The following is a 25,995-nucleotide window of genomic DNA, read 5'->3' on the forward strand; positions in this document are numbered from 1 at the left end:
ATGACCATGGCCACGACAGACCCTAACATAAGACCCTTTTCTAAATCACCAGTGACCACGGCCCTTCCGTGCAAACTTACTGCCCCTAGGGTGGAAAAATCCTAGCAATTTTCCACCACCACCCTGCTGCCCCATCACTCAACACCAAAGCTTCCTTCTGGCGAGACCGCATACTCAAATTTTTCACTCAGTGCCTCATCACCCCTCATCACCCCATCTCTTTCAATCATGCTAGGGTTTAGGGGAGAGTATTTGAGTCTATCGTGGAGCCTCAGGCATGGCAGAATTGACATCCTCAAAACAAAAACCCACCCTAAGGATCTGATTCTTAACGTCTATAAATGAATCTATCTTGTTCCCCAAATATTCCTAAGTTCCATACCCCAGCCACACCAGAAGACACCCCTAAACAGGCACATCTTTTTAAATTCTCTGGTTCTCCTGCTTTAAAGTGGTCCCCAGCTGCCTCTCCATACCCATCCCTGAGCTCTTGCTCTGGATGTCAGGAGGGTGAACAAGCAGGGCGAGCAGGACCCTTTCCCAATCACTCAAAGAGTCCTTCCATCTTTGAAAGCCTCCCTAACCAGCTCCCCAATTCCAGTCCCCTCCCTGAGACTGGGGGTCCAAGAAAGAAAGCCGAAGAGGCGCCCCTACCCACTATTTAGCCGACAGTATGTTGAGGACCTAGCTGCACCCCAGCGGCGGCATCTCTGGCCCAGACTAAACTGGGGGGCTGGGGAGGCAGAGTTGCGAAGGGGGGAGATGTGCGGTGGACTCCCTTTCCTTCCCTCCTCCTCCCCCTCTCGGTTCCGACTCCCAAATTGGGGGCCGGGCCAGGCAACTCTGATTGGCTGGGGGACGGGCAGCCGGCTCCCCCTCTCCCGGGGGCAGGGTTCCTCCCCGCTCTCCATCAGGATGGTATAAAAGGGGCCCGGGCCGGTGGTCGGAGCAGACGGGAGTTTCTCCTCGGGGTCGGAGCAGGAGGCACGCGGAGTGTGAGGCCACGCATGAGCGGACGCTAACCCCCACCCCAGCCGCAAAGAGTCTACATGTCTAGGGTCTAGACATGTTCAGCTTTGTGGACCTCCGGCTCCTGCTCCTCTTAGCGGCCACCGCCCTCCTGACGCACGGCCAAGAGGAGGGCCAGGAAGAAGGCCAAGAAGAAGACAGTAAGTCCCAAACTCTTGGGAGTCTAGGGCTGCTTGCTCTCCTGCCCTGCGCTCGGTCCCGGGGGTCTGCGACTTAAACTGAGACTCGGGATGCTCCGGAGGCTCAGGGATGGAAGGAAGATGGTGAGGGCTCTTCCTCGGTGCCCTCTCTGCGACGGGGTGTTGATGAAGGCCCCCCAGGAGTAAGAGGGGAGGATGCTGCACGGCACGAATTGGCGCAGGAGGAGTTCTGAGCGCGCACTGTGAAGTACAGCGGGAGAAATAGGGTCTGGGCACCGGTTTGGGGGAAAGTACGTCGAAGATGGGATGGAGGCGCTGAGTTGGGAAATTGGAGTCCAAGATGTAACAGTGATCAGGAAGGCTATGGGATGATTCATCAGGAAAGACTGTTTGCCCTCTCTGCGGGCTAGCAGTGTTCCTGGGGCCGCGGAGGTCTTGGACTGAGGGGGGAGGGGGCGCAGTGAGTGGGCGGGTTGAATGATGAGAAACTTTGGCGCGGACTTGGCCACGCAGGGTCTTTGCGCCCTCTGCTGATCTACACTGGGCAGTGCGCGTCCTTATCCAGCGCTTCCCCGCGCAGGAGTTGGAGCGGGAAGACCGGGATTGTTGCTGGGTGTGGACCCCACCTCTAGATCTGGAAAATAAAGCTGGAGATGAGATAGCCCCTGTCTCTAAAAGAAATAGCTAGTTTGGGGAAATTGCTTAGTGTTGCTCCGCCACCTAGTGGCCGTCTGGGTAGAAGATTATGCGGTGGGCGTGGTTAACTAACCACTTACTGTTGCGGACTTTCTGGTTCTTTGACTAAGAAGTGACCCGGAGCACTGGCTGGCTTTGAGAAACGGGGGTTGCCCCTGAGCGGGGCCTTTTGAGATGTCTGGGCGCCGGAGGTTAGGGCGTACCCTATTTTTACCGTACATTTCAGGTCTCTGGGCGGGATCCCACGCCAATCAGCCCCACCCCATCCTCTTAGCCCCGCCCACGCCGTCCCACCTGCCCCGGGAATGGGGCGGAATCTGGGTTGAACCTCCCATCTCTCCTCCCATTTTCCTCTGAGGTCTTCAACCAAGGTCACGCCCCACAAGCCTGCCCTCGGGATGGGGCTCCTCTCTTACCACTCCTCCATCCCCCAGCCCCACCCCCACCCAATGGCTTTTTATTTCACTTGGCTTCAGCGCCAATGGGCTGAGGTTACAGTTGGAAGCGACCCTGGCCTAAAGCTTTGTTTAAATTCCTGAGAACTGGAAAGAGTTATAGCTGTCCTGGCCAGGCGCCTCGGCCCTGTCACTGGCTCTGATGAGGAGCAGATGAGCGTTTAAGGATTTGGGGGAAGGAAAAACAAAAGGACAAAAAATGGAAAGGCGGGAAATGGAAAATCTAAATGTGCCTCTAAGACCGAAGGGAAGGGACGATGGGGTTGGTATGCCTGGAGCCCCGAGGTGGGGGACTCGCGCGCCGCCGCTGACAGCCCCCTATCTCCCCGTCTTGCCCCAGTCCCACCAGTCACCTGCGTACAGAACGGCCTCAGGTACCATGACCGAGACGTGTGGAAACCCGTGCCCTGCCAGATCTGTGTCTGCGACAACGGCAACGTGCTGTGCGATGACGTGATCTGCGACGAACTTAAGGACTGTCCTAACGCCAAAGTCCCCACGGACGAATGCTGCCCCGTCTGCCCCGAAGGCCAGGGTATAGCTCGGGGCCTGGGCCGGGGCGGGCGGGGGCTGAGGGATATAAGGGGGGACGCTCCTTAGCCCCTATCAGGGGAGGCCTCTGTCTCTGGGAGCACCTGGAGCAAACCTTGCCTCTAAGTCACGTCTCTCCCCACCCCCCCAGAATCACCCACGGACCAAGAAACCACCGGAGTCGAGGTAATCCTCTGCCCCTTTGCCGTCGACTCTTGCCACACCCCACCCCCCAGGACTCTTGACGGTTCTTCTCTAACCCCGTTGCTTTTGTTTCTTCTCCTGCAACCCCATAGGGACCGAAAGGAGACACTGGCCCCCGAGGCCCAAGGGTAAGCGGCGCCCTCTAGCGGCTGTCGGGGGAGGTAAGTGGGCGTGGCTCCCGGCCTGCGCTCACCGGGCCTGCCCTTTCCCGCCTCAGGGACCCGCCGGCCCCCCCGGCCGAGATGGCATCCCTGGACAACCTGGACTTCCCGGACCCCCTGGACCCCCCGGACCTCCCGGACCCCCTGGCCTCGGAGGAGTAAGTGGAGAGTCGAGGCTTCTGTGGAAGGCCTTAGGAGCCAGCCCTGCCCCCCCACCCCCCACTCCCGCTCCCGCCGGTGTTTTCCTTTGCTGGGTTTTATTTTGTTTTGGCAGATGGCATACTTTGTATTTTGAAATAATTTCAAACTTATAGGGGAAAGGGGGGAGAAGAGTTGCAAGAATAATGCAAAGAACTTTCATATATCGTTCACAATCTGTCACATTTGCTTTATCAGTTTCTATGTATACGTAACATTATCGGGGTGGGAGGGGGAGGGTTTCTCTGAACCGTCTGAGAGTAATTTGCTGGTATTGTGTCCCTTTGCTCCTAAATACTTTAGTGTGTATTTTCTAAGAGCTAGAACATTCTTTTACATGAGCATTACATAATGAGTACATTTTAGAAATTTAACGTTGACATGATACTATTATCTAATATGCAGTCCATATTCAAACTTCACCAATGTTCTCCATAATGTTCTTTACACCATTTTTTCCTCCCTGATTCAAGATCCAATCAGGGTTATGAATTACATTTAATTATCATGTCTCTTTAGTTTCCTTTCACCTGGAACATTCCTTAGACTTCCCTTTTCTTTCATGACACTGAACTGTTTTTTTGCAAAAGCCAGTTGTTTTGTAGACTGTCTCTTAAATTGGGTTTGTTGGATGTGTCTTCCTGATTAGATTCCAATGATACGTTTTGGGCAAGACTGTTCCACAGGTCGTGTTGTTGTGCTGCACAGAGAATATGATATCATTGTGTCCCATTACTGGTGATATCTTCTGCCTTTCAACTCCCTGCCCTGACCTGTTTTCTCATGCACTCTCTCTTCTAGAACTTTGCTCCCCAGTTGTCTTACGGCTATGATGAGAAATCAACAGGAATTTCCGTGCCTGGTCCCATGGTGAGTCATCAGCAGACTACATAGAGGACAGAAAAAGAGCAGACGGGCCAGTGAAGGCGCATAGGGTGGCATAGATAACTTGGGAGGTCAAGATGACCTTTGGGACTTCAGAATCCAGACAGAACATGAGGCAGCTGGGTGGGCCGAACTGGAACCGTGGGAGATAAACTTTACTACCGAGGCTTCACTATGGCCTCTTTTTCTTTTCCTTCCATAGGGTCCTTCTGGTCCTCGTGGTCTCCCTGGCCCCCCTGGCGCACCTGTGAGTATCCGGGATGTCTACACCCCTTTGGGCTTTAGAGGGAGGATTGGCATGAGGGCAAGGAAAGTACTCAGAGATCTCTTGGTGAGATGGGGACATGTTGGCAAGGACCTGCCCTTCTAACCCTACCCCTCTCTCCTTGTCCTCTAGGGTCCCCAAGGTTTCCAAGGCCCCCCTGGTGAGCCTGGCGAGCCAGGAGCCTCAGTAAGTGGCCCCTGATTTGCATTCTCTATGCAAATATACACCCTCTCTACAAATATATGGATTCTCCTATTGAAGGACCACCATCTGGAGTCTTTGTTACTTCCTTCTTCCAATCCTAGCCTTCCCCTTCTTTTCTCCTTATCCTGGTCATTCTAACATCCTCTCTTCCTGTCACCTCTAGGGTCCCATGGGTCCCCGTGGTCCCCCTGGCCCCCCTGGCAAGAACGGAGATGATGTAAGTAGCCCTGGTGAGGAGATACCCTCTGACCCCCACTGCCTCTCCATGGGTAGGCTCCTGCAATCTCTACCCTAGTGCCTCCACCACCTTTGGGAGTGACACCCAGAGAAAGAAGGACATGTTCTCCCGACGTATGGGACTGCCCTTGAATAGGGAGCTTCCTGGGATGTTTCCCCATCTTCCTAACAGACGTGGCTGTCCCTCCCCTCACCTCAGTCACCTTAAGCAGTCTCCAACTCTATCCTTGACATGAATGGCTTCCCTGGGTGTAACCTCAGGTTTTCACTCCACGTAGTGAGATTAAGATGCTGGTGACAGAAATAAACAGAAATTCTTTGGAGGGAGGCAAAATTCACCAAGCGAGTGTTTCACAGTACATTTAAACTGAGATAGGACTTGAGGTCCCGAAGCCTGACCCTCAACAATCCCAAGGAGACCCAAGCCTCCCATACGTTTCCAACTCTGGGGGCATGGGCATGATGGCCTTTTCTTTTTCTCTCAGGGCGAAGCTGGAAAGCCTGGTCGTCCTGGTGAGCGCGGGCCTCCCGGACCTCAGGTGAGCAGGACGGTGTGGCTGCCTCCAGCCTTTGCTGCACTGGGGCTTCCTTTGGGAGCTGTGTCCACAGTGGAGTCTTCTAATGGCCCTGCCTTTGTCTTTTTCTTTTCTCTCCAGGGTGCTCGGGGATTGCCTGGAACAGCTGGCCTCCCTGGAATGAAGGGACACAGAGTGAGTCTCCTTTGTATCATCTAAGTTCCCAAAGTCCCAGTGTCATATTCTAGTCCTTTCCCCAGAGGATCCTGGCATGCATCATGCTGGGTGGTAGCTACATAAGAAGTTCCAAGGGACAGAGAGTAAATTTCCAAGAGAACTTCCCTTCGTTGGGAAAGAAATCCCAGTAAAGGGAGGGAGGGAGATCTTGGGTCAGTTGGGGTTTAGTCTAGCTTAAACACAGGGGGATAGATGTGATGACCTCCTGAGGCTCCTTCTCTGGGCTGGGCGGGTGTCAGGGTGGTCCACAGTCTCCACAGGGTCTCACGTTGGCCCTTCCTCCTATCTTAGGGTTTCAGTGGTTTGGATGGTGCCAAGGGAGATGCTGGTCCTGCTGGCCCCAAGGTAAGATGCTGTGTGACGGTCATGGTCATTCCCCTCCTCCACAGTCCCACCTAGAACAGATTCCTCACTCCATTCTCTGCTCTGTAGGGCGAGCCTGGTAGCCCCGGTGAAAATGGAGCTCCTGGTCAAATGGTGAGTGTGTCCAGTTCTGGAAGGAAGGGAGGGAGCAGGGTGTAGGAGCAAGATGGGGGCTTGGGGAGAAGGGGGTGTTCTCCATCTCATTTGGCTCCTCTTGGTTTTGTTCTCAGGGCCCCCGTGGTCTGCCTGGTGAGAGAGGTCGCCCTGGAGCCCCTGGCCCTGCTGTAAGTACTGGCCCTTTGGGGAACCCAGAGCTCTGGAAAGCGTTCCTTAGGAGCTAAAGGGACTGACCAGCGCTCAGTGAATGTAACTGGGACTTCTGCTCTTCTGCAGGGTGCTCGAGGAAATGATGGTGCGACTGGTGCTGCTGGGCCCCCTGTGAGTACCGCCTCTAGACTCCAGTGCCTGGGACTGGGGAGGCGTCTCAGTGTCAGCTCTTGTGGCTGACATCAGGGCCAGGTCTCAACCCCAGGACCTCTTCTGTCCCAGGCTGTGACTTGCGGCTGCCATCTTCCTTCTTGCTGACATTGCCCTTTTATTCACAGGGTCCCACTGGCCCCGCTGGTCCTCCTGGTTTCCCTGGTGCTGTGGGTGCTAAGGTGAGACCCCCACCCTCCAATGAGCAGAGCTCCCATGGGCCAAGGGGTGGGCATTTCTTTGCTCCCGAAACCTGAAGGACCCAGAATCAAGAGAGAAGCTGAGTCCCCAGCATCTTTGTCTTGGGGGGTCTCTTCTCTGATCTTAAGGGTCATGACTCTTGGTCTCCTGTCCTGGCCCTTCACCCCTTGCCATCTGGAGGTGAGGTTGGGTTCCCAGGGTGACTTCTGGCATATCCTTTCTTCCAATCCAGGGTGAAGGTGGTCCCCAAGGACCCCGAGGTTCTGAAGGTCCCCAGGGTGTACGTGGTGAGCCTGGCCCCCCTGGCCCTGCTGGTGCTGCTGGCCCTGCTGTAAGTATCACTTCCTCAGTGCTCCCATGCTCCTCCCTAACTCAGAGTCCTTGCCTTTCACTCACCCACCTCTCTCTGTGGCACAGGGCAACCCTGGTGCTGATGGACAGCCTGGTGCTAAAGGAGCCAATGTAAGTATCCTGCAGGTCTCAGAGCCGCCCCCGGTACCCGCCTTCCACCTGCCTTTGCCCTCCAGTCCTGGGCTCAATTTGTTTGGCCTCCCTCAGGGCGCTCCTGGTATTGCTGGTGCTCCTGGCTTCCCTGGTGCCCGAGGCCCCTCTGGACCCCAGGGCCCCAGCGGCCCCCCTGGCCCCAAGGGTAACAGCGTAAGTACCGCTGTCTCTCTTCTGTCCCGCCTCCTATGCTGATCTGAGGCCCTTGTCTGGGAAGCGTGATGGGCCAGGCCAACTGAGCACTGTGCCCATTCTCCACTCATCTTCTCCCCCCTACTCAGGGTGAACCTGGTGCTCCTGGCAGCAAAGGAGACACTGGCGCCAAGGGAGAACCCGTAAGTCCTTTCGCAGCTCCATCTGTCTACCCCAGAAGCCCCTGGGGGTGGTCCAGGGAGGAAAGGGAACCCCCGGTGCTGGAGACCCAGCCTCAAGACAACTCTGAAACTGGCACCAGGACAGCCCCTCACTGTGGGCTGCCCCCTCCTCTCTGCCCTCTCCAGGGTCCCACTGGTATTCAAGGCCCCCCTGGCCCCGCTGGGGAAGAAGGAAAGCGAGGAGCCCGAGGTGAACCTGGACCTGCTGGCCTGCCTGGACCCCCTGGCGAGCGTGTAAGTGCCCCCTTCTTCACCCCAGTGCCAACCTGGTGCCCACGTGTCTGAGCTCACTGACCTCCTCTCCTCCCCCAGGGCGGACCTGGTAGCCGTGGTTTCCCTGGCGCCGACGGTGTTGCTGGTCCCAAGGTAAACCTCTCATCATGACTGGGAGGCTGACCCTGCTGCTCCCTGGACATTCCCTTCCTCTCCCGGATGTAGTCGGCCTCCTCCCAGCCCCACCGCCCAGTCTTTTAGTGCCCACACTGGGGCTGCCGACCTCGTCACGCTCAGCTCACCTTGACCGTCCCACCACCACCAGTGCCCCTCACAGCACCCAGCCCCATGGCCCAGGAGGAGGAAGACGGCAGCCCATGATGAAGTGGCCCAGACTTGAGACCCTAATTGTTGCTGTGACTTTCCCAACCAGGGTCCTGCTGGTGAACGCGGTGCTCCTGGCCCTGCTGGCCCCAAAGGTTCTCCTGGTGAAGCTGGTCGCCCCGGTGAAGCTGGTCTGCCCGGTGCCAAGGTGAGAGTCCAGCATTCTGCCCAGAGAATTTATTGTTCTCTGTTAGTGGCCCAGGACCCTGCTCATCCTGTGTGGGCTCTGGAGCAGGATCACAGATCTGCCTTCTGGAATGTCCTCCACCCGGCCTACACCTTCCTACCGCCCCTCTCCCACCACCTGTATCCTCCACTCCACTCACACTTGTCTGCCTCCCCCTTAGGGTCTGACTGGAAGCCCTGGCAGCCCGGGTCCTGATGGCAAAACTGGCCCCCCTGTAAGTATCCCTCCTCCAGCCCCCTGTCTGCCTCCTGACCTCTCACCCTCTGTCCTCACCTCTGCTCATGTCCCTTCCATCCTCAGGGTCCCGCCGGTCAAGATGGCCGCCCTGGACCCCCAGGCCCTCCCGGTGCCCGTGGTCAGGCTGGCGTGATGGGTTTCCCTGGACCTAAAGGTGCTGCTGTAAGTATTCAGGGAGTGTGTTACAAGGACATACACACTTGAGGTGAGGGTAAGCGTGGGGGGAAGAGTCCAGGGTCTGGGCCCAGCTCTGCCACTGACTTGCTATGTGGCTTCGGGCCACTTACTGCCCCGCTCTGGGCCTCAGTTTCCCTATTCCATAGAATGAGAGACCTCTCCTTGGCTTCACTACCATTGCTCTATCCCTGGAAATAAGTATTATTGCCCCCTCCTCACCCCACACACACTTGGGGATAGGATGGGCCTTTTACATGATAGTCATCCCCAAATCTTGGTGAGTTCTTTGAGGCTCAAAAGGAGATTTCAAAGGAATAAAAGCCCTTCAGAGCTCAGGTGTCTGAAGGCATACGATGGGGAGAAGAAAGGGAAGTGGGTGAGAGAGGAGCCTAAGGGGCAGGTCGTCTGGGAGGACAGGGCTCAGGGAGAGGCCAAAAGATGGAGCAGTCGAAGCCAACAGAGGCCTTCCTCAGGGGCCAGAGCTGATAGATGAAAAAGCTCCTTAAAAATTCCACTCAAAGTAAACAGGAGGGACCCAGGAGGCCTGGTTGCCCACTTCAACTCCCTCAACCCTACCTCTCTTTCCCCAGGGAGAGCCTGGAAAAGCTGGAGAGCGAGGTGTTCCTGGACCCCCTGGCGCTGTTGTAAGTATCTCCTTTTGGTCCCCGTCCCTTTCCCGCCCATGTCCCATCCCTATATCCTGCAGAAGGGATATGAGGCTCCAGCCCATCCCTAGGGCATCAGGACCCCCAGCTCCAGGCCCCTTACCTGTGCTGTCTTCCTCAGCTGCCCACCCACCTCACCACTCTAACCCCTTTTTCACTCTTTCCCCAGGGTCCTGCTGGCAAAGACGGAGAAGCTGGAGCTCAGGGACCCCCAGGACCTGCTGTGAGTGTCCCTGACAGGGAGGCCTAGGGAGGGGGGCGCTGTGGGCCAGCCCCCTGCCCCCTTCTCCTGGGCCTTCTCATGACCACAGTATTCCCTCCATGCAGGGCCCCGCTGGTGAGAGAGGCGAACAAGGCCCTGCTGGCTCCCCTGGATTCCAGGTGAGGTCTCACGCTGTCAGGGTATTGGGAGAAGGGTGTGAGGAACACTTCTTCCAGATTCTAAGCGCATTCTTCCCTCCCCCATTTCCCACCTACAGGGTCTCCCCGGCCCTGCTGGTCCTCCTGGTGAAGCAGGCAAACCTGGTGAACAGGTAAGGTGTACCAGCTGGCTGAAGAGATGGGGAGTGCAGGCAATACCGAGGGAGAGTCCAGCCCTCCTAGCTAAGCACATAGCCATCAGCTAAAGGGAGTAAGGTTAGACTTGAGGAAGGGCTTCCCATCGTGAAGGGCGCCACACAGAGGGGAGCACAGAGCTGCACCCCTGCATGCTAGGATCGGGAGGGAGCTGTATGGCTGTGGGTCTGGATGACTTCTTTTTAGAGCTACTGGAATACTCTGGCTTTCCCTCAACCTCAAGTTCAGGAAAGGTGATGCATCCTGAGGAAGGATAATCCCAGTTCAGTGCTCAGAAGGGGTTGGTCTCTAATCACAGACTCTAAGGGCTAGCTCCCAGGCGGGCAAGAATGTTTTCTAGTGGGGAGGGCCAAGGTGGGTTTTGCTCACTGTCTCTCCCTTGCTCCCCCTCAGGGTGTTCCTGGAGATCTTGGTGCCCCCGGCCCCTCTGGAGCAAGAGTAAGTAGAGCCTCTTCCTGCATCACAGAGATGCCCTGAACCTGGGCCTGTTTCTGGAGCCACCATCACACACCCTGTCCTTCCCTTCCAGGGCGAGAGAGGTTTCCCCGGCGAGCGTGGTGTGCAAGGGCCGCCCGGTCCTGCAGGTCCCCGTGGGGCCAATGGTGCCCCTGGCAACGATGGTGCTAAGGTAAGGGCAGCACGGGGACTGGGTCTCACCCTTCAGTGGTGGGGGCTGCCTGGCTGGGACCAAAGCCAGCTAGATGTTGGGGAGGGGTGGAGGGACAAGACTAGGGTAGGGTCCGTGTGCAGCCTGAAGTTCTGGGCTGTGAGCCCTAGTGCCTGTCTTTGGCCTCAGGACCAAGCCTGGGAGGAACTAAGAGGAGGCTCAAGTTGTGACCTAGACCTAGTTCTGAGATCCCAAGTCTCACTCCAGCCTTATTGGTTGTCACATAGGGTGATGCTGGTGCCCCTGGAGCCCCCGGTAGCCAGGGTGCCCCTGGCCTTCAAGGAATGCCTGGTGAACGAGGTGCAGCTGGTCTTCCAGGCCCTAAGGGTGACAGAGTAAGTTGAACTCCCCCTCCCTCGAGCCTTGTGTAGTTCCCATCTCTCTCTGCTTTGAATCCCTCAGCATCTTTCTTTCTGCTCCCTGGGGTGTTTTCCTCTTCTTAATCCTCCTTCTCTGGCCTCTTGGTTATCACCTACCTGTAGTTCAGGCCCTTCCCTTCCCGTGTGTTACCATGGCGACAAGCAGTATTGGGTGCCTCCTAGACTAGGGATCCCTTATCTGGGAGCTTCTTAGCCTAAAGTGTTGGTCGCTCAGTCGTGTCCAACTCTGTCCAACCCCTGGACTGTAGCTCACCAGGGTCCTCTATCCATGGGATTTCCCAGGCAAGAATACTGGAGTGGGTTGCCATTTCCTTCTCCAGGGGATCTTTCTGACCCAGGGATGGAACCCAGGTCTTTCCTGGGAATCCCCACACAGGCGTCTTTCCCCTGAAAGATCTTGTGTTCTTTGCACATGTGGGGGCAGGGCAAACATAAGCTGGGGAGGGGTCCCAGACACAAGCAGGATGCTGAAGGTCACCTCCTTGCCCCACGCCAGAAGTCTCAGGCTTTCCTGTGTCTTTAGGGGGATGCTGGTCCCAAAGGTGCTGATGGTGCTCCTGGCAAAGATGGCGTCCGTGGTCTGACTGGTCCCATCGGTCCTCCTGGCCCCGCTGGTGCCCCTGGTGACAAGGTGAGATGGCCCACTTCTCACCTTCTTCCCTAACACAGAGCTTCCCTCGTGAGCCTGGGCACGGCTCTGCTGCAGAGGCAGCTCTTGCCACTCCAACCTGGCCACCCAACGGTGGGGTGACCAGGAGAGATGAGGACTCTCCTGGGGTCATCGGGCAGGAGTATTCAGTGTGGCACCCTGATCCTGAGCCTCTTGTCCCTTCCTTTCAGGGTGAAGCTGGTCCTAGCGGCCCAGCCGGTCCCACTGGAGCTCGTGGTGCCCCCGTAAGTACAGAAGACCTGGTTAAGGGCCCGCACCTGGCCCTTCTCTCCATGCTGCCCCCAGCCCTCTTCCTGTCCCTTCTCACCTTAGCTCCCGCTTGCTCTGGTCCCTGGGCAGTGCTCCTCAGGCCCTCTTCCCCACCCTCCTGTCCATCCCCACCTGCCTTCCCCCGAATCAGGGCCTCTCTCCACTCGCCTCCTTTTCTTCTAGGGTGACCGTGGTGAGCCTGGTCCCCCCGGCCCTGCTGGCTTCGCTGGCCCCCCTGTGAGTACCAAGATCCTGTTTATCCTCCATCCCCGACTAGGACCTGGGGCCTTGGGTGATTGGATGAGGACAGAGGCGTTGGCCGGGTTTAGAGGCAGGTGGAGGGGAGATTGCCTCCCATTGAAAGCGTCTTCTTGCCTGGAGTTCCGGTGCCCTCTAGGCTGACTTCCTGGGTGAGCACAGACCTCTCCTCCACTCACCATGCTCTGTCCTCCCCCAGGGTGCTGATGGCCAACCTGGTGCTAAAGGCGAACCTGGTGATGCTGGTGCTAAAGGTGACGCTGGTCCCCCCGGCCCTGCTGGGCCCGCTGGACCCCCCGGCCCCATTGTGAGTATCTCACTGTTTAGGCCCAAGCTGCCAGCAGGCTGGACCCGGGATCGGCCCAGCCTTGATGCCTCTGTGTTCTCCTCCAGGGTAACGTTGGTGCTCCCGGACCCAAAGGTGCTCGTGGCAGTGCTGGTCCCCCTGTGAGTACCCACTCTGCCTCTCCACTGAAGCTTCCCCCAGGCAGCGTTCGGAGGTGGGGCAGCTGGGCCAGGTGAGGGGCTGTTCTCCCTCTGATCACTTCTTTGTCCTCTTCTCCAGGGTGCTACTGGTTTCCCAGGTGCTGCTGGCCGAGTCGGTCCCCCCGGCCCCTCTGTAAGTGTCCGTGTGGAGACTCCACTGGTCTGGGAAGGTGTGGGACATAGGCTGTCAAGAGTGTGGTGGGCCTGACTGAGGCCTCAGGAATGCCCCAGAATCTGCTGGACTCTGACAGTCGCAATTCTCCCCATCCAGGGAAATGCTGGACCCCCTGGCCCTCCTGGCCCTGCTGGCAAAGAAGGCAGCAAAGGCCCCCGCGGTGAGACTGGCCCCGCTGGGCGTCCCGGTGAAGTCGGTCCCCCTGGTCCCCCTGGCCCCGCTGGTGAGAAAGGAGCCCCTGGTGCTGACGGACCTGCTGTAAGTGCCCCCTCCAGAGGGGTCCAGAGTCGGGGGGCGTCGTCCCTGGCCACTGGGAGTCATCTCACCCCCGTCTGCCCCCACCACAGGGAGCTCCTGGCACTCCTGGACCTCAAGGTATTGCTGGACAGCGTGGTGTGGTCGGCCTGCCTGGTCAGAGAGGAGAAAGAGGCTTCCCTGGTCTTCCTGGCCCCTCTGTGAGTGCCCCCTCACCTTGGGGCAGGACCATTGCAGGACTTGGAGGGTGCAGGATGGGGGTGGTAGGGTCAGCAAGGACAAATGTGGGGGACCATCGGGCCCTCTCCCACCCCATCTCTGGCCTGACTCTTTCTTCTCCCTCAGGGTGAACCCGGCAAACAAGGTCCTTCTGGAGCAAGTGGTGAACGTGGCCCCCCTGGTCCCATGGGCCCCCCTGGATTGGCTGGACCCCCTGGCGAGTCTGGACGTGAGGTGTGTGGTTGCCAGCCCCACGCCAGCGCCCTCACTGTGGCCATCTGGGCCTTGGCCTGAGGCTCCCTTTCCTTGGCTGATGTTCACCTCCCCGCCCCCCGCAGGGAGCTCCTGGTGCTGAAGGATCCCCTGGACGAGATGGTTCTCCTGGCGCCAAGGTGAGACGGCTGCACCCAGGACCACAGCCCCACAGCCGCTCCCACCGGGCCGCTTCAGCCGGGCCTCACCGGGTTTCCCTTTCTCCTCTCAGGGTGACCGTGGTGAGACCGGCCCTGCTGGACCTCCTGGTGCCCCTGGCGCTCCCGGTGCCCCCGGCCCTGTCGGACCTGCTGGCAAGAGTGGTGATCGTGGTGAGACCGTAAGTCGCTGGGCCTGGCTTGCTGCTTCTGCTCAGGCCAGGGACTCTCCAGACCTGCTGGGGGATCTGCAGGTGGACACTTGACTTCACCTAGGCAAGGGAAGAGAGGAGGACTTGCAAGATGTCTGGCCCTTGGTCTCCCTGAAAAAACTGAGCCATAGGAGTTTGGATTTTTTGAACCTGAACCGCCCCCCCAACCACCATTCTCTTTGCTTGGCCCTGCCGTAAACTTTTCTCAGCTCCAAACTCAGTTTGGAATGTTTATTAGGGAAAAAAAAAAATGGAGCCACAGCACAGCCTCAAGGCTCCTCCCCAGCCAAGTACCCCGTTTCCCCCAAGGAAGGGGGTTTGTTCCCAAGTGCTCAACTCAGCTTACACAAAGCCTGAGCCTGCTTGAAGATTCACCTGGGGTCAGGAGGGATGGATACGGTAGGAACAGATGTGAAGGGATTTGGCCAAGGGGAGATTTCAACTGTAGCTCAGGCTGTTCCAGCCCTGAGCCGGGCTCCTCCGACCAGGATCTAATGCTCTCTCTGCTCTCCCTAGGGTCCTGCTGGTCCTGCTGGTCCCATTGGCCCCGTTGGTGCCCGTGGCCCCGCTGTAAGTGCCCTGCTCTGGCCCTTACGTCATCCTCAGAACCCTTGTCCAGGTGGGGACTGTACCCCCCTCAGTGCTAACAGAACTTTCACCTGACGGCCTGTCCTCCTCGCTCTTCTAGGGACCCCAAGGCCCCCGTGGTGACAAGGGTGAGACAGGCGAACAGGGCGACAGAGGCATTAAGGGTCACCGTGGCTTCTCTGGTCTCCAGGGTCCCCCCGGCCCTCCCGTGAGTATGCTCAGCCCCTCCCCAGCCCCTAGCTGACACTGCATCTTCTTTCGTCATCTCCCCAAGCCCTGCTGTGTGACGGGGAGGACACTTTTCCTTAGTTTCCCTTTTTGGACAGTCCTTCTCGCTAGTGGGAACTGGGGTCTGAAGACCAGTGGGCATTTCCAAGTAGTTTCCAGGAGGGTGAAGCACACAAAGCGGGATCATGGGAGGGGGCTCAGCCTACGGACACCCTGGGGCTAGGCTTCCAGCGTGACGCGGTTGGTGGCAGGGCGCTGTTGCTGGCCGCCTCTGACCTACGCTTGGCCTGAACTGCCTTCCCATCGCTCCTGCAGGGCTCTCCTGGTGAGCAAGGTCCTTCCGGAGCCTCTGGTCCTGCTGGTCCCCGCGTGAGTCATCTTCTGTTTGTCTGCTCTTCCTGGGCCCCTCGCTTCTCTGGAGAAGGGTCTGAAGCAGGGGAGGAAAGAAAGGAATGGGGTCTGTGGACAACCTTACGCGGCCTTTGGCCTCTCCCTCTCCACTTCCTCCCACAAAGTTTCCGTGGGAATAAGCCGTAAGAAGGCTGGGGAGTCTGAGCCAAGCAAAGTGGGAGATGGGCTTCTCTGCCAGAGCTGGGGTGGACCCCTGCTTTCCGGAAGGCTTTCTCCAACCAGCTTCCTCCCTGCAGGGTCCCCCTGGCTCTGCTGGTTCTCCCGGCAAAGATGGACTCAATGGTCTCCCAGGCCCCATCGGTCCCCCTGGGCCTCGAGGTCGAACTGGTGATGCTGGTCCTGCTGTAAGTCCCCCAGCCCTGAAAGCAGCGAGCCCCAGTAATCCCCACTCTCCTCCCTTCCTGCCCATGGCCCCCCAGCCCTGAAAGCAGCGAGCCCCAGTAATCCCCACTCTCCTGCCTTCCTGCCCATGGCCCCCCAGCCCTGAAAGCAGCGAGCCCCAGTAATCCCCGCTCTCCTCCCTTCCTGCCCATGGCCCCCCAGCCCTGAAAGCACCGAGCCCCAGTAATCCCCACTCTCCTCCCTCTCTGCACAGGGTCCTCCTGGCCCTCCTGGACCCCCTGGTCCCCCAGGTCCTCCCAGCGGCGGCTACGACTTGAGCTTCCTGCCCCAGCCACCTCAAGAGAAGGCTCACGATGGTGGCCGCTACTACCGGGCTGATGATGCCAATGTGGTCCGTGACCGTGACCTCGAGGTGGACACCACCCTCAAGAGCCTGAGCCAGCAGATCGAGAACATCCGGAGCCCTGAAGGCAGCCGCAAGAACCCCGCCCGCACCTGCCGTGACCTCAAGATGTGCCACTCTGACTGGAAGAGCGGTGAGGGCCGGCCCAGCTGTGCTTCCCCCTCCTGCCATGATGGGGCTGAGCCCTGAGGGGCCATCATTCCATACATCCCCTGATGCCATCTTACTTTGCCCCACCCCAGGAGAATACTGGATTGACCCCAACCAAGGCTGCAACCTGGACGCCATTAAGGTCTTCTGCAACATGGAAACCGGTGAGACCTGTGTGTACCCCACTCAGCCCAGCGTGGCCCAGAAGAACTGGTATATCAGCAAGAACCCCAAGGAAAAGAGGCACGTCTGGTACGGCGAGAGCATGACCGGCGGATTCCAGGTGCGTGAGCTGGACCTTGTAGCCAGTCTTAACAGACATGGGTCAGCCCAGGGCTCAGAAGGGCCTGAGGGTAGGTCCTGGGTAGACCAGACCTCTGCGAGGTGTGATGGGCTGGAAGACAGGAGACTGGGGACCTTGATACTGGCTCAGACATAGGGTGCCTGGGGGGCAGGGGTTGCCACCTCTGGAAGTGGGGTTCTCTGGGATGCCCTCGGAGGATGCCAGAGAGGGAGGCCAGGACTGGGGGCTCAAACACAGCCATTCACTCCTTGCTCTGCCACCCCCACAGTTCGAGTATGGCGGCCAGGGGTCCGATCCTGCCGATGTGGCCATCCAGCTGACTTTCCTGCGCCTGATGTCCACCGAGGCCTCCCAGAACATCACCTACCACTGCAAGAACAGCGTGGCCTACATGGACCAGCAGACTGGCAACCTCAAGAAGGCCCTGCTCCTCCAGGGCTCCAACGAGATCGAGATCCGGGCCGAGGGCAACAGCCGCTTCACCTACAGCGTCACCTACGATGGCTGCACGGTGAGTCCAGCAGGGCCCCTGTGCTGGCCTTTGGCTCTCCTGGCAGGCCCAGTCCCCCCACCCCCTCGCTGCCACTTGGTGACGCCCCTCTCCCACTGTCTCCCCTTCACCCCAGAGTCACACCGGAGCCTGGGGCAAGACAGTGATCGAATACAAAACCACCAAGACCTCCCGCTTGCCCATCATCGATGTGGCCCCCTTGGACGTTGGCGCCCCAGACCAGGAATTCGGCTTCGACGTTGGCCCTGCCTGCTTCCTGTAAACTCCTTCCACCCCAACCTGGCTCCCTCCCACCCAACCCACTTGCCCCTGACTCTGGAAACAGACAAACAACCCAAACTGAAACCCCCGAAAAGCCAAAAAATGGGAGACAATTTCACATGGACTTTGGAAAATATTTTTTTCCTTTGCATTCATCTCTCAAACTTAGTTTTTATCTTTGACCAACTGAACATGACCAAAAACCAAAAGTGCATTCAACCTTACCAAAAAAAAAAAAGAATAAATAAATAACTTTTTAAAAAAAGGAAGCTTGGTCCACTTGCTTGAAGACCCACGTGGGGGTAAGTCCTTTTCTGCCCATTGGGCTTATGACACCCCAGCACTGCCCTTTCTGCTCCTTTCTCCATGCCTTCTTAGGGCCTCCCCTCCACTGGTCCCCAAATCTAAGTCTCCCCAAAAGACACAGGAAACAATGCATTGTCTGCCCAGCAACCAAAGGCAATGCTGAAACACCCAAGTGGCCCCCACACTCCCAGCCCACTTCCTTCACCCAGAACCTCCAAACCCTGGGGGACCTGGAGTCCTCAGACTGCCAAAGAAGCTTTACCATCTGGCATCCCTGTGGCCCCGGCAACATTCCCTCTTTGTTTTTTGAGGGGAGCATGCCAGGGGGACCACTGGCCCTTCAACACCGGGTTTGGAGGAAAGTCAGGAGGGGCCAAGACAGAGCAGAAACATCGGATTTGGGAAACGCGACATTCCCCCCTGCGCGACCTGGCTGGGTGGGAGAGACTGCTCTGCTCCTTGCGTAACTGTATTGCTGAAAGACTACCTCGTTCTTGCCTTTGTGTGTCACCGAGGCAACTGCGTGGGGGCGGGAGGGGGGCAGTGTGGAAGGGGGTCCTCGTTTTATATCAAAGGTGCTACATCTCTGTGATGGGGTGGGGTGGGGAGGGAATCTCTGGTGCTATGGAAGTGGAAACACACCCCCCCCTCAGGCCAGCAAATGTTCCTTTTTGTTCAAAGTCTTTTTTTATTCTTTGTTTTTTTTCCTTGTGGATGGGGACTCATGTGAATTTTCTAAAGGTGCTATTTAATGTGGGAGAGAGTGCCGCCTCCAGCGTCACTCACTCTCCACCCTCTCTTCATGCCCCTGGGCGCCTCTCGCCTCCTCAGGCCTCTTGCCTCTGTCTCCCCACCTCTCTCTCCCTCCTCTGAAACCCTCTCCCCTTCTGGAGCTGCATCCCATTTTCACGGCCTTTCTCTCAATCTGTCCTGCATCCTCTCTCACTGGGTTTCAGAGCACAATTTCCCAAAGCACAAAGCAGTTTTTCCCCCTAAGGGTGGGAGGAAGCGAGAGACTCTGTACCTATTTTGTATGTGTATAATAATTTGAGATGTTTTTAATTATTTTGATTGCTGGAATAAAGCATGTGGAAATGACCCAAATCTATCTGCAGTGGCCTCCTAATTTCCTTCCTAGGAGCTGGGGGAGGGGAGACCTGGGGAGGGAGGTGGGTGGGCTCTTCTCCTTCCCTGTCTGCCCCTTCCCTGCCCCTCCTCCTCTAGCACCCTAGACGGCCCCTCTCCCTCCCTCTTGCCTTTCCTAGGCCTGTACCCTTTCTGTTTTCTCCTGCCATCTTCCTTGTGTGTCTCCCATACCCGCTTGTCCCTTTCAGTGCCAGACAGGCAACTCTTTTGTGCAGCCACACGCAAACACCTCTGTGCAGCCCTGCTCTGACCAAACCTCAGGCCCATGCCCATGCTCATCAGTGTCATTAACTCTTTCTGCCCCCTTCCATTGCTGGGGGCATCCTGCAGGGTTGGGGGCTTTGGTAGCACTTCCTCAGCAGGGAGGTGGCCACTGGGAGGTCCATGGTCGTGGGAGGGAGGTGGGGCAGGGAGGAGAAACTGGGAGTCTTTCTGGACAAATGCAGAGAGTCACCTGGCCTCCTCTCCCTCCTTGCTCGCTCTGAGCTCCTCCAAGGGGACATCCAGCAGTACTGAATGAGAAGGGGTTGCTGAGGCTGCCCTCAGGGCCAGAGGAGACCTAAAGGAAGGAGTGCCTCCCGCTCCTTCTTCTGGGCTCCCCAGGAGGAAAAGGGAGAACCCTGGGCCTTGGAGAGCTGCAGTCCAGGTCCTTTCCCGGTGCTACCAGAAGGCAATAGGCCTTCCTGACCAGTGGGCATGTCCTAGATCTCCCTTAGCCTTCTAAGTCCCTAGAACTTGGCCCCTGGCCTGGGGAGTTCATTTTGACCAGCCCCTGCCTCCTGCCCGTTCTTCTCATTTTTAAAAATTCTTGCTTCCTCTCCCTCCTTCTTTTCCCCTCCTTCCCCTTTCCCTCACCCTCCGCCTGCCCCTCCTGCTGGCCTGAGAGCCTGAGGCCCCCACAGGGAAGGTATCTGGCCAGATCCCCAATCTCAGGGAAGAGGGACAGCAGTGTGCAGTTTGTGGGGACATAGCAGATCCAGGGAGTTAGAACTCTGAAGCAGACCAGGCGCCCAGAGACCTAGAGATGGGGAGAAGTTTAAAGCTACCCTATCCCACAAACTCCCCTACCCTGCCCCCTGCAAGGTCTTAGGGCATAAACCTTTGGGCAGGAAAGGCCCACATCCCTCCTTCAGGTCCACAGAGACGTGGACGAGTCCTCAGAGTCCATTGTCCGCCTTGGCTGTCATTAATAGTCATGGTGGTTAACTATGGCCTTTAATAATTCATCATTAGCACTTCTCTCACCTTCAGGATAGTGGAGTACTAGAATTAGCCTAAAGAGGACAAAAGATTGCGGCTTTGAACAAAAGTTTATTAAATATGCAAATTATCTCAAGTTACCAGATGATCCTCTGATCAATCCAGTGCATAACTGGTGATGCAGGCCTGACACCAGCCTCAGCAGCCCATCCACCTGGACCTCCTGCTCCTTGGCACCCTTGGCCATCTTGGTCCCATCTCCATCTGCCCCCACAGGGGATCCAGAATCAACCCAAACCTGGCATCCAAGGCTTTACCTGATCACTACCCACCTGTTCATTCTCACTGTCTCCTCCCCTGCTCACACTTGTCACACCAGCAGTTGCACCAGACTTCTTAACTTCCAAATCTTTCTTATATTTCAAATGTCTTGTTGTCCCCTCATTCTCCTGCCCAACTCAAGCAGAGTTTGACTTGAGTTTCCAAAGCTCTCCACGTCTGCAGAATTCAGCTCAGCCTTAGAGCAGACGTTTTGGCCACCGTTGTACGGTGCTGTTCTCACCCTGTTATTCTCTCCAGGTCAAGTGGAGCTGGCCGAGGCAGGCTGGAGGCCAGGTACTGCAATGCTGGGCACAGGTCTGGGCATAGATGCCAGGGAGGCTAAAGAAAGAGAAGGTGAGGTCAAGAGGCGGCCCTTTTAGGAACGCGGGTGGCGTGTGGGCATCACTGCCAATAAGAGTGAGCAAGTGTGAGAGGAAGACCACATGCAGATCCACGTGTGATCAACTAGCAGTGAGAGGTTCTAGGCCTGGGCTTGCTGCCGTGAGAAACACGTTCTCTGTCTACCAATATGGTAGCCGCTAGCCACTGTGTGGAGCACTTCACAAGAGGACGTGTGCCGAAGGACTCCACTTCTCATTTTATTGTATTTAACTTTAATAGCTACCTATGGCTTGCGGCTACTGAGCTGAGCAGCACAGTTCTACGCGAAGCAGGGGGACTATGCCTCTCACTACATGTGCGCAGATCTACACGTGGGTACGTGTGTGTGCTTGCAGTCTGCATATGCATGCATGAGGGCATGCGAGGTGACACCCGCCGCTGGTCAGGGCTGTGGTGGTGACAGAGCCCCTCTGTGAAGTCCTGCCTGTGTCACGTGCGTTACAGCCAGACTGTGGTTCCAGTGTGTATGCCGGGCAGGAGGGGAGGGGGATAAAGGGGCCATTGTATTACATTCCAGATTCAAGCCCTCCTCTCTGCTGACATCACAGCTGCCTAAATACAGCTGTTCAGAGCTGCTCCCCGAGACCCACTGCCCGCACACGTGGAGGCACCTCGGCCCTTTCTGCCTGCTGCTCCATGGACTCACTTTTGCTTTTCGGTAAGGGAATGGGTCATGTTCCTGCAACTGATTTTTCAATCAAATCTAGACCAAAGATTCTAGAAAGAGGAGGCTACCTTTGGATTTTTCACTTTTTGCTTTCTCTCAGAATCCTGGGGCCTTTTTGTGGCTCGAACCCATCTCCTGGCAGGACTTTCTATAACTAAAATGTGGCGGATTTTCCCTCTTTTTCTTTCCGGCTCTTTAACACTCAGCTCCCCAGGTACCTCTAAGACAGAGCTGGGTGATGTTGAGAGGGGCTTCCCGGCTGAGCGTGGGAGCCTCAGGCCAGGCACCCACAGGGCCACGTGGAGCTGATTGCAGGGCTTCTGGAGCAAGTATGGGGCTCTGAAACAAGACCCACAGGAGGAGAGGGAGTGAGGTGGGATCCCGCAGTCATCCCTGGGTGAATGAGAAAGTACGCACTCAGCTAGAACCAAATGCTTCGATGTTCAAAGGGATCCTGCACCAGTGTGGGTGTGTGAGGGACAGCGGGGGCGGGGGGGTTCTGCATACATGGGGCATGTGTGCATGGACATGATTGAAGGCATAGGAGAGTTTGTCTGTGTAATGAGGATGACAGGGAGATGATAGAGCAGGGAGAAGTACGGGGGAATGAGAAGAAGCTGGGGGCAGGGAGGCCACCATCCTGAAGTCCAGGGCTGCTGAGGATCAGCAGCTGTGTCTCTGCATCCCCTTCCAGGTGTGAGAGCTGAGAGATGTCTGTGGACCAGGAGGCAAAACCCTGGAAGGAGGAAGGCTTTTGTCTTGGAGGATGATCTGGCCCTTACACTCACGGAGAATCCAGTGCTTTGCAGGGGATGTGCATGGCAAGGCCTGGAGGGAGGTGAGTCCGGGCCACGAGGGTGATGGAGAGACTGGGATTTTCTCTGCAGAAGACAGCCGGAGGAAAGTAAGATAGGGTAGGGTGGAGACCAGAGCACATTTTAGAACAAGAATGCCACCACATATTCAACGCTAGGTGACTTCACTGCTGTGAGGCAAACCGCTCCCTCTCCTCAAGGCTTCTGAAAACTGATGCACACAGAGGCCTGGAGGGAGCAGGTGTTCTGGAAAGTGGCTGAGTTCTGGTTTGGGTTTGGGTCAATCTGGACTTGAGATACAGGTAGGACCGTGAAACCAGCACTGCCCAGTACAAGTAAAAAGTGAGCCACACGTGTACTTTTTCATTTCCTAGCAGCCGTATTAAACATATAAAAAGAAACAGAATGTTAATTTTAATAAGATATTTTATTTAACCCAGGATATCCCAAATATTATCATTTCAGGAGTCCATCTGCAGCATATCTCAGTTTGGAAGCCACATTTCAAGTGTTCGGGGGCCACAGGTGGCCAGCAGCTGCCTTAGCAGACAGAGCGGGATTGGACAGACAACAGGTCAGAGCCTAGGAGCAGGTGAATTTCAGGCTCCTTCCCAATTCACTGCTTGAACTCTTAGTAGAATGGAAATTGAGCCTTTTCGGTTCTTAGGGGACAAGGAGACCTCACAGACCTCTGGTTCTGGGGTGATCATGTGAGTACTTGTTTGTAATAAAGTTTTCATTCTTGGGAGCTGCCAGATGCCAGGCACTTGCCTAGTTCTCCCAAACTCTCACAAAAGCCCCCAGGACAGTTATGATTAATGTCTGTGAGTAAATTGAACCGTGATTGGAACCCTGCTCACTCTGGCTCCAAATCGCAGCAGATACACCAAGGGAGTCGCTATAAAATGGGCATAGATGTGAGCATGCATGTGTACATATGAACATGTCTCCAGAATAAGGAAGAAGTGTGCACGCAGGGGCTGAGGCCAGCTTAGGGGTTCCTGGGTCCTCACGGCTGGCAGAGGGTCCTCTCACCAGTTTGAGAGGTGGTGAGGAACCATCTAGAGTCAGGTCATACGTGAGAGCTGTGTTTGGGATGAAGATGGAGACATGGGGTCCTGCGGGCAGTGTGGGTATGACGCTGGAGGAGATGAGGGAGGGAGTGAGATGGAATCTCAGGGAGGAGCAGTTATTTGTCCTTGGTGGGGAGGGCCTGAGGTGTGACTGCCAGGTGGAATCTTGCCCCTCCAAGCATATGTAAAGGGGTGCTGAGTGCCAGGGCAGTGGGGCTTACGTGCGTCTGCGTCCAGGCACAGCTCGCTGTCCTCCGCAGTCACGCTATCCCCCGCTCCGTCGTGTCTGGGCCACTTCCTCCTCGGCCAGCAGCCAGGCTCCCGTGTGCTCCTGATGGCTGAGCTGGGAGGGAGGCACTACCCAGATGCCAAGGCAGAGGGAAGTATGGGGCTGGTCTCAGACTCTCCCATCTGGGCGGAACAGGAAAAGTGCGTGGGTCCAGGGTGAGAGGGCGGCCTCCTCCTCATGGGGGTGGAGAGCTGACAGGGAGCAGGGAAGAACCATCCCAAACCGCAGGCTCCAATCTGAGCAGATTCTGTGCAGCTCCAGGTTTCAGCCAGATGAGGGGCCCCGGGGAAAGGAGGAACTTGTGAATGAAAAGTCAGAGTCCATGTGATTGGGGGTTGTTACCTAAAAAGCCCTTGAGTTTATTGAGCACATATATTCAGGAGGCTTGGGGCCTCTTCCTGCCTCCACGGATGCTTCTGGGATTAACTAACCAATGGGTGTAGGGTGGCCAGCAGGGAAGGGGGGCACCCACAAGATAATGGTAAAAGCTCTAGCAGTAGCCTTGCTCACCTCACCCTCTTTGCCCAGAGAGGAGGAGCAACCTACTCAAGAACTCTGAGCGGCTGGACCTGGTGGCTTCCCTTCACACATTCTTTCACTTGACTTTCCTGAGCGCCCGCTGTGTGCAGGCGCTGCCCCTGGGGGAGCACAGAATCTTGCCCTCCTGAAGTTTACCCCAAGGCCAAAGCTGACCCCAAGAAGGTGCTCATACAGGGCACATCCTATGGACCTGGAGCCAGGAGTGGAGCGAGCTCTCTGAGCAGGGGAAAGGGCTCTCTAGAGACCTGTCATTTGCACAGAGGCCAAAATGAGTGCACTAAGGGGAAGGTCTGCGGACACAGGAGACTGGGGCTCCCAACAGAGGGAAGAACAGGGGCGAGGGCACCGAAACAGGGGTGTGTTAGGAGGCAGCGTGGCTGGAGCGGGCAAGCATGGGGAGCTAGCATGATATGGTCAGAGGCATACATGGGGTCTCTAAGCCTGGCCAAGACGTTGGGTTTTCCCCTTGCTGTCACGAGAAGGCAATGGAGAGTTGACAGCAAAGGGGCAAAACTCCTTGATTTTTCCTTTTAAAGAACTGGCCTGACTGGTACTGGAGGTAAGACAAAAGGGGCAGGGAGGCTACAGGGAGGCTGCTGAGGGGGTCCAGGAGCCAGATCCTGGAGCTGGCCTGGGAAAGTCATCGTGGAAGCTGTGAGAAGTGAATGAACTCAGGATATTTTTTTAAGGTGGGGATTCTGGGAAGTGAGAGAAAGGAGAGGGGAGTCCAGGAGCAACTTGGGGCCCCCATGACCCCTTTGCCTGTACATTTCTGAAAAGTGGGACGCAGTGTTCAGAAACTCAGCCCTCCTCAGTGGCCCTGGGGCACCATTATTACACTGGGGGCTGCCTCAGCTGGTTCAGCTTCCCCTCAGCCCCAGGCTGGGCTCTCGCCTCCAGGTGAGAGGAAAATCCGGTGTGCCCCCCCCACCTGCCCCCTACACACCACACACACACATATAACATATATACACACATACATACAATACACACACACACACACACACACAGAGAAGGGGTGATTGAGCATCAGCTCCAGGATAGTAGATAGGGCCCAGGCCTAGTGTGAGGACCTCAGAAAGGGGTATAGAGGTCTCAGAGTGGCAGAGCTTCCCATTGTCTGGACTGTCTTGGAGGTGCCCCCAAGGTCAGGGGCCTGAGCCAAAGGACCCTGCTCCTCCCTCCCCCTCTTTAACTGGGTCCCCTCCGGGGCCATCTCTGGCCTGCTCTCCCAAGGGGAGACTGGCTGTGGCTCTGGTGGCAGGGCAGGAGAGGACCTGGCCTGCTTCACTTACAGCCACCAGGGAAGAACAAGCTGCGGCTGCTTCCTGGTCAGCCATGCTCTCCAGGGCTCACATGGGGACCAAGCTACACTGGTGACATCAAGCTCAACAAGGGCTCCAGGCTGTGCAGTGTCCTGTGGACCTCGACTCTGTCCCTGAGGAGCCCACCGAGAGGGGTCACTGATCCCGGGCATTAAGAGTCCTGCACCCTAACCCCCTTTCCATATCTAGGTTATGACTTACAAAGGGGCCTCCCTCCAGGGGATCTGAATGGGTGAGAGCCCAGATCTCCTGCTTCCAGAACCTCGCAGCCCTCCAAAAGGCAGGGTAGAGGTGAACACAACAGATCTGAATCCAAGCTCCACCAGTTGCCTGCTCTGCGACCTTGGGTAAGTCACTCTCTCTCTCTCCTTGTCTGTTAAATGGGGATAATGATCCAATTGTCCCTCACTATTGGGTTCATGTGAGGATCAATATTAAGGCTGCATATGCAGGTCCTTCCCTCTTACTTACAGAGAATTTGAGAAATGTAAAAATGCGAAGAGTCCTGAAGTCAGGCGGCAGCCCCAGGTTACCTCTGAGGGCATCCACAAGGCAGAAAGGGAAGCAGAAGCAGTGAGGACTGGGAAGGAGGCTTCGGAGACAAAAGCACAGCAATC

General features: G+C 56.8%; 1 protein-coding gene across 1 annotated transcript; it reads left to right on the forward strand.

Annotated features, from left to right (window-relative positions):
• Positions 1-938: 938 nt before the first annotated feature.
• COL1A1 (collagen type I alpha 1 chain) lies at positions 939-18,704 on the forward strand. The gene is made up of 51 exons (XM_005890325.3): positions 939-1,169; positions 2,661-2,855; positions 3,003-3,037; positions 3,148-3,183; positions 3,273-3,374; positions 4,216-4,284; positions 4,502-4,546; positions 4,697-4,750; positions 4,932-4,985; positions 5,491-5,544; positions 5,662-5,715; positions 6,049-6,102; positions 6,190-6,234; positions 6,351-6,404; positions 6,514-6,558; positions 6,726-6,779; positions 7,031-7,129; positions 7,216-7,260; positions 7,357-7,455; positions 7,584-7,637; positions 7,803-7,910; positions 7,989-8,042; positions 8,323-8,421; positions 8,621-8,674; positions 8,761-8,859; positions 9,465-9,518; positions 9,709-9,762; positions 9,867-9,920; positions 10,019-10,072; positions 10,509-10,553; positions 10,645-10,743; positions 11,010-11,117; positions 11,686-11,793; positions 12,003-12,056; positions 12,265-12,318; positions 12,539-12,646; positions 12,733-12,786; positions 12,905-12,958; positions 13,097-13,258; positions 13,348-13,455; positions 13,601-13,708; positions 13,813-13,866; positions 13,959-14,066; positions 14,613-14,666; positions 14,785-14,892; positions 15,228-15,281; positions 15,560-15,667; positions 15,919-16,201; positions 16,311-16,501; positions 16,791-17,033; positions 17,149-18,704. The coding sequence occupies exons 1-51, from the start codon at positions 1,067-1,069 to the stop codon at positions 17,293-17,295; spliced, it is 4,392 nt and encodes a 1,463-aa protein (XP_005890387.2). The 5' UTR covers positions 939-1,066; the 3' UTR covers positions 17,296-18,704.
• The last annotated feature ends 7,291 nt before the right edge of the window (positions 18,705-25,995 follow it).

Source organism: Bos mutus, chromosome 19, assembly GCF_027580195.1.
Source record: "Bos mutus isolate GX-2022 chromosome 19, NWIPB_WYAK_1.1, whole genome shotgun sequence".
Taxonomy (NCBI): domain Eukaryota; kingdom Metazoa; phylum Chordata; class Mammalia; order Artiodactyla; family Bovidae; genus Bos; species Bos mutus.

Coding starts and splice junctions, on each gene's coding strand:
- COL1A1 (XM_005890325.3), top strand. CDS start 1,067: ATGTTCAGCTTTGTGGACCTCCGGCTCCTGCTCCTCTTAGCGGCCACC. Junction 6,780..7,030: donor CTGGTGCTGTGGGTGCTAAG/GTGAGACCCCCA, acceptor CTTCCAATCCAG/GGTGAAGGTGGTCCCCAAGG. Junction 15,668..15,918: donor CTGGTGATGCTGGTCCTGCT/GTAAGTCCCCCA, acceptor CTCTCTGCACAG/GGTCCTCCTGGCCCTCCTGG.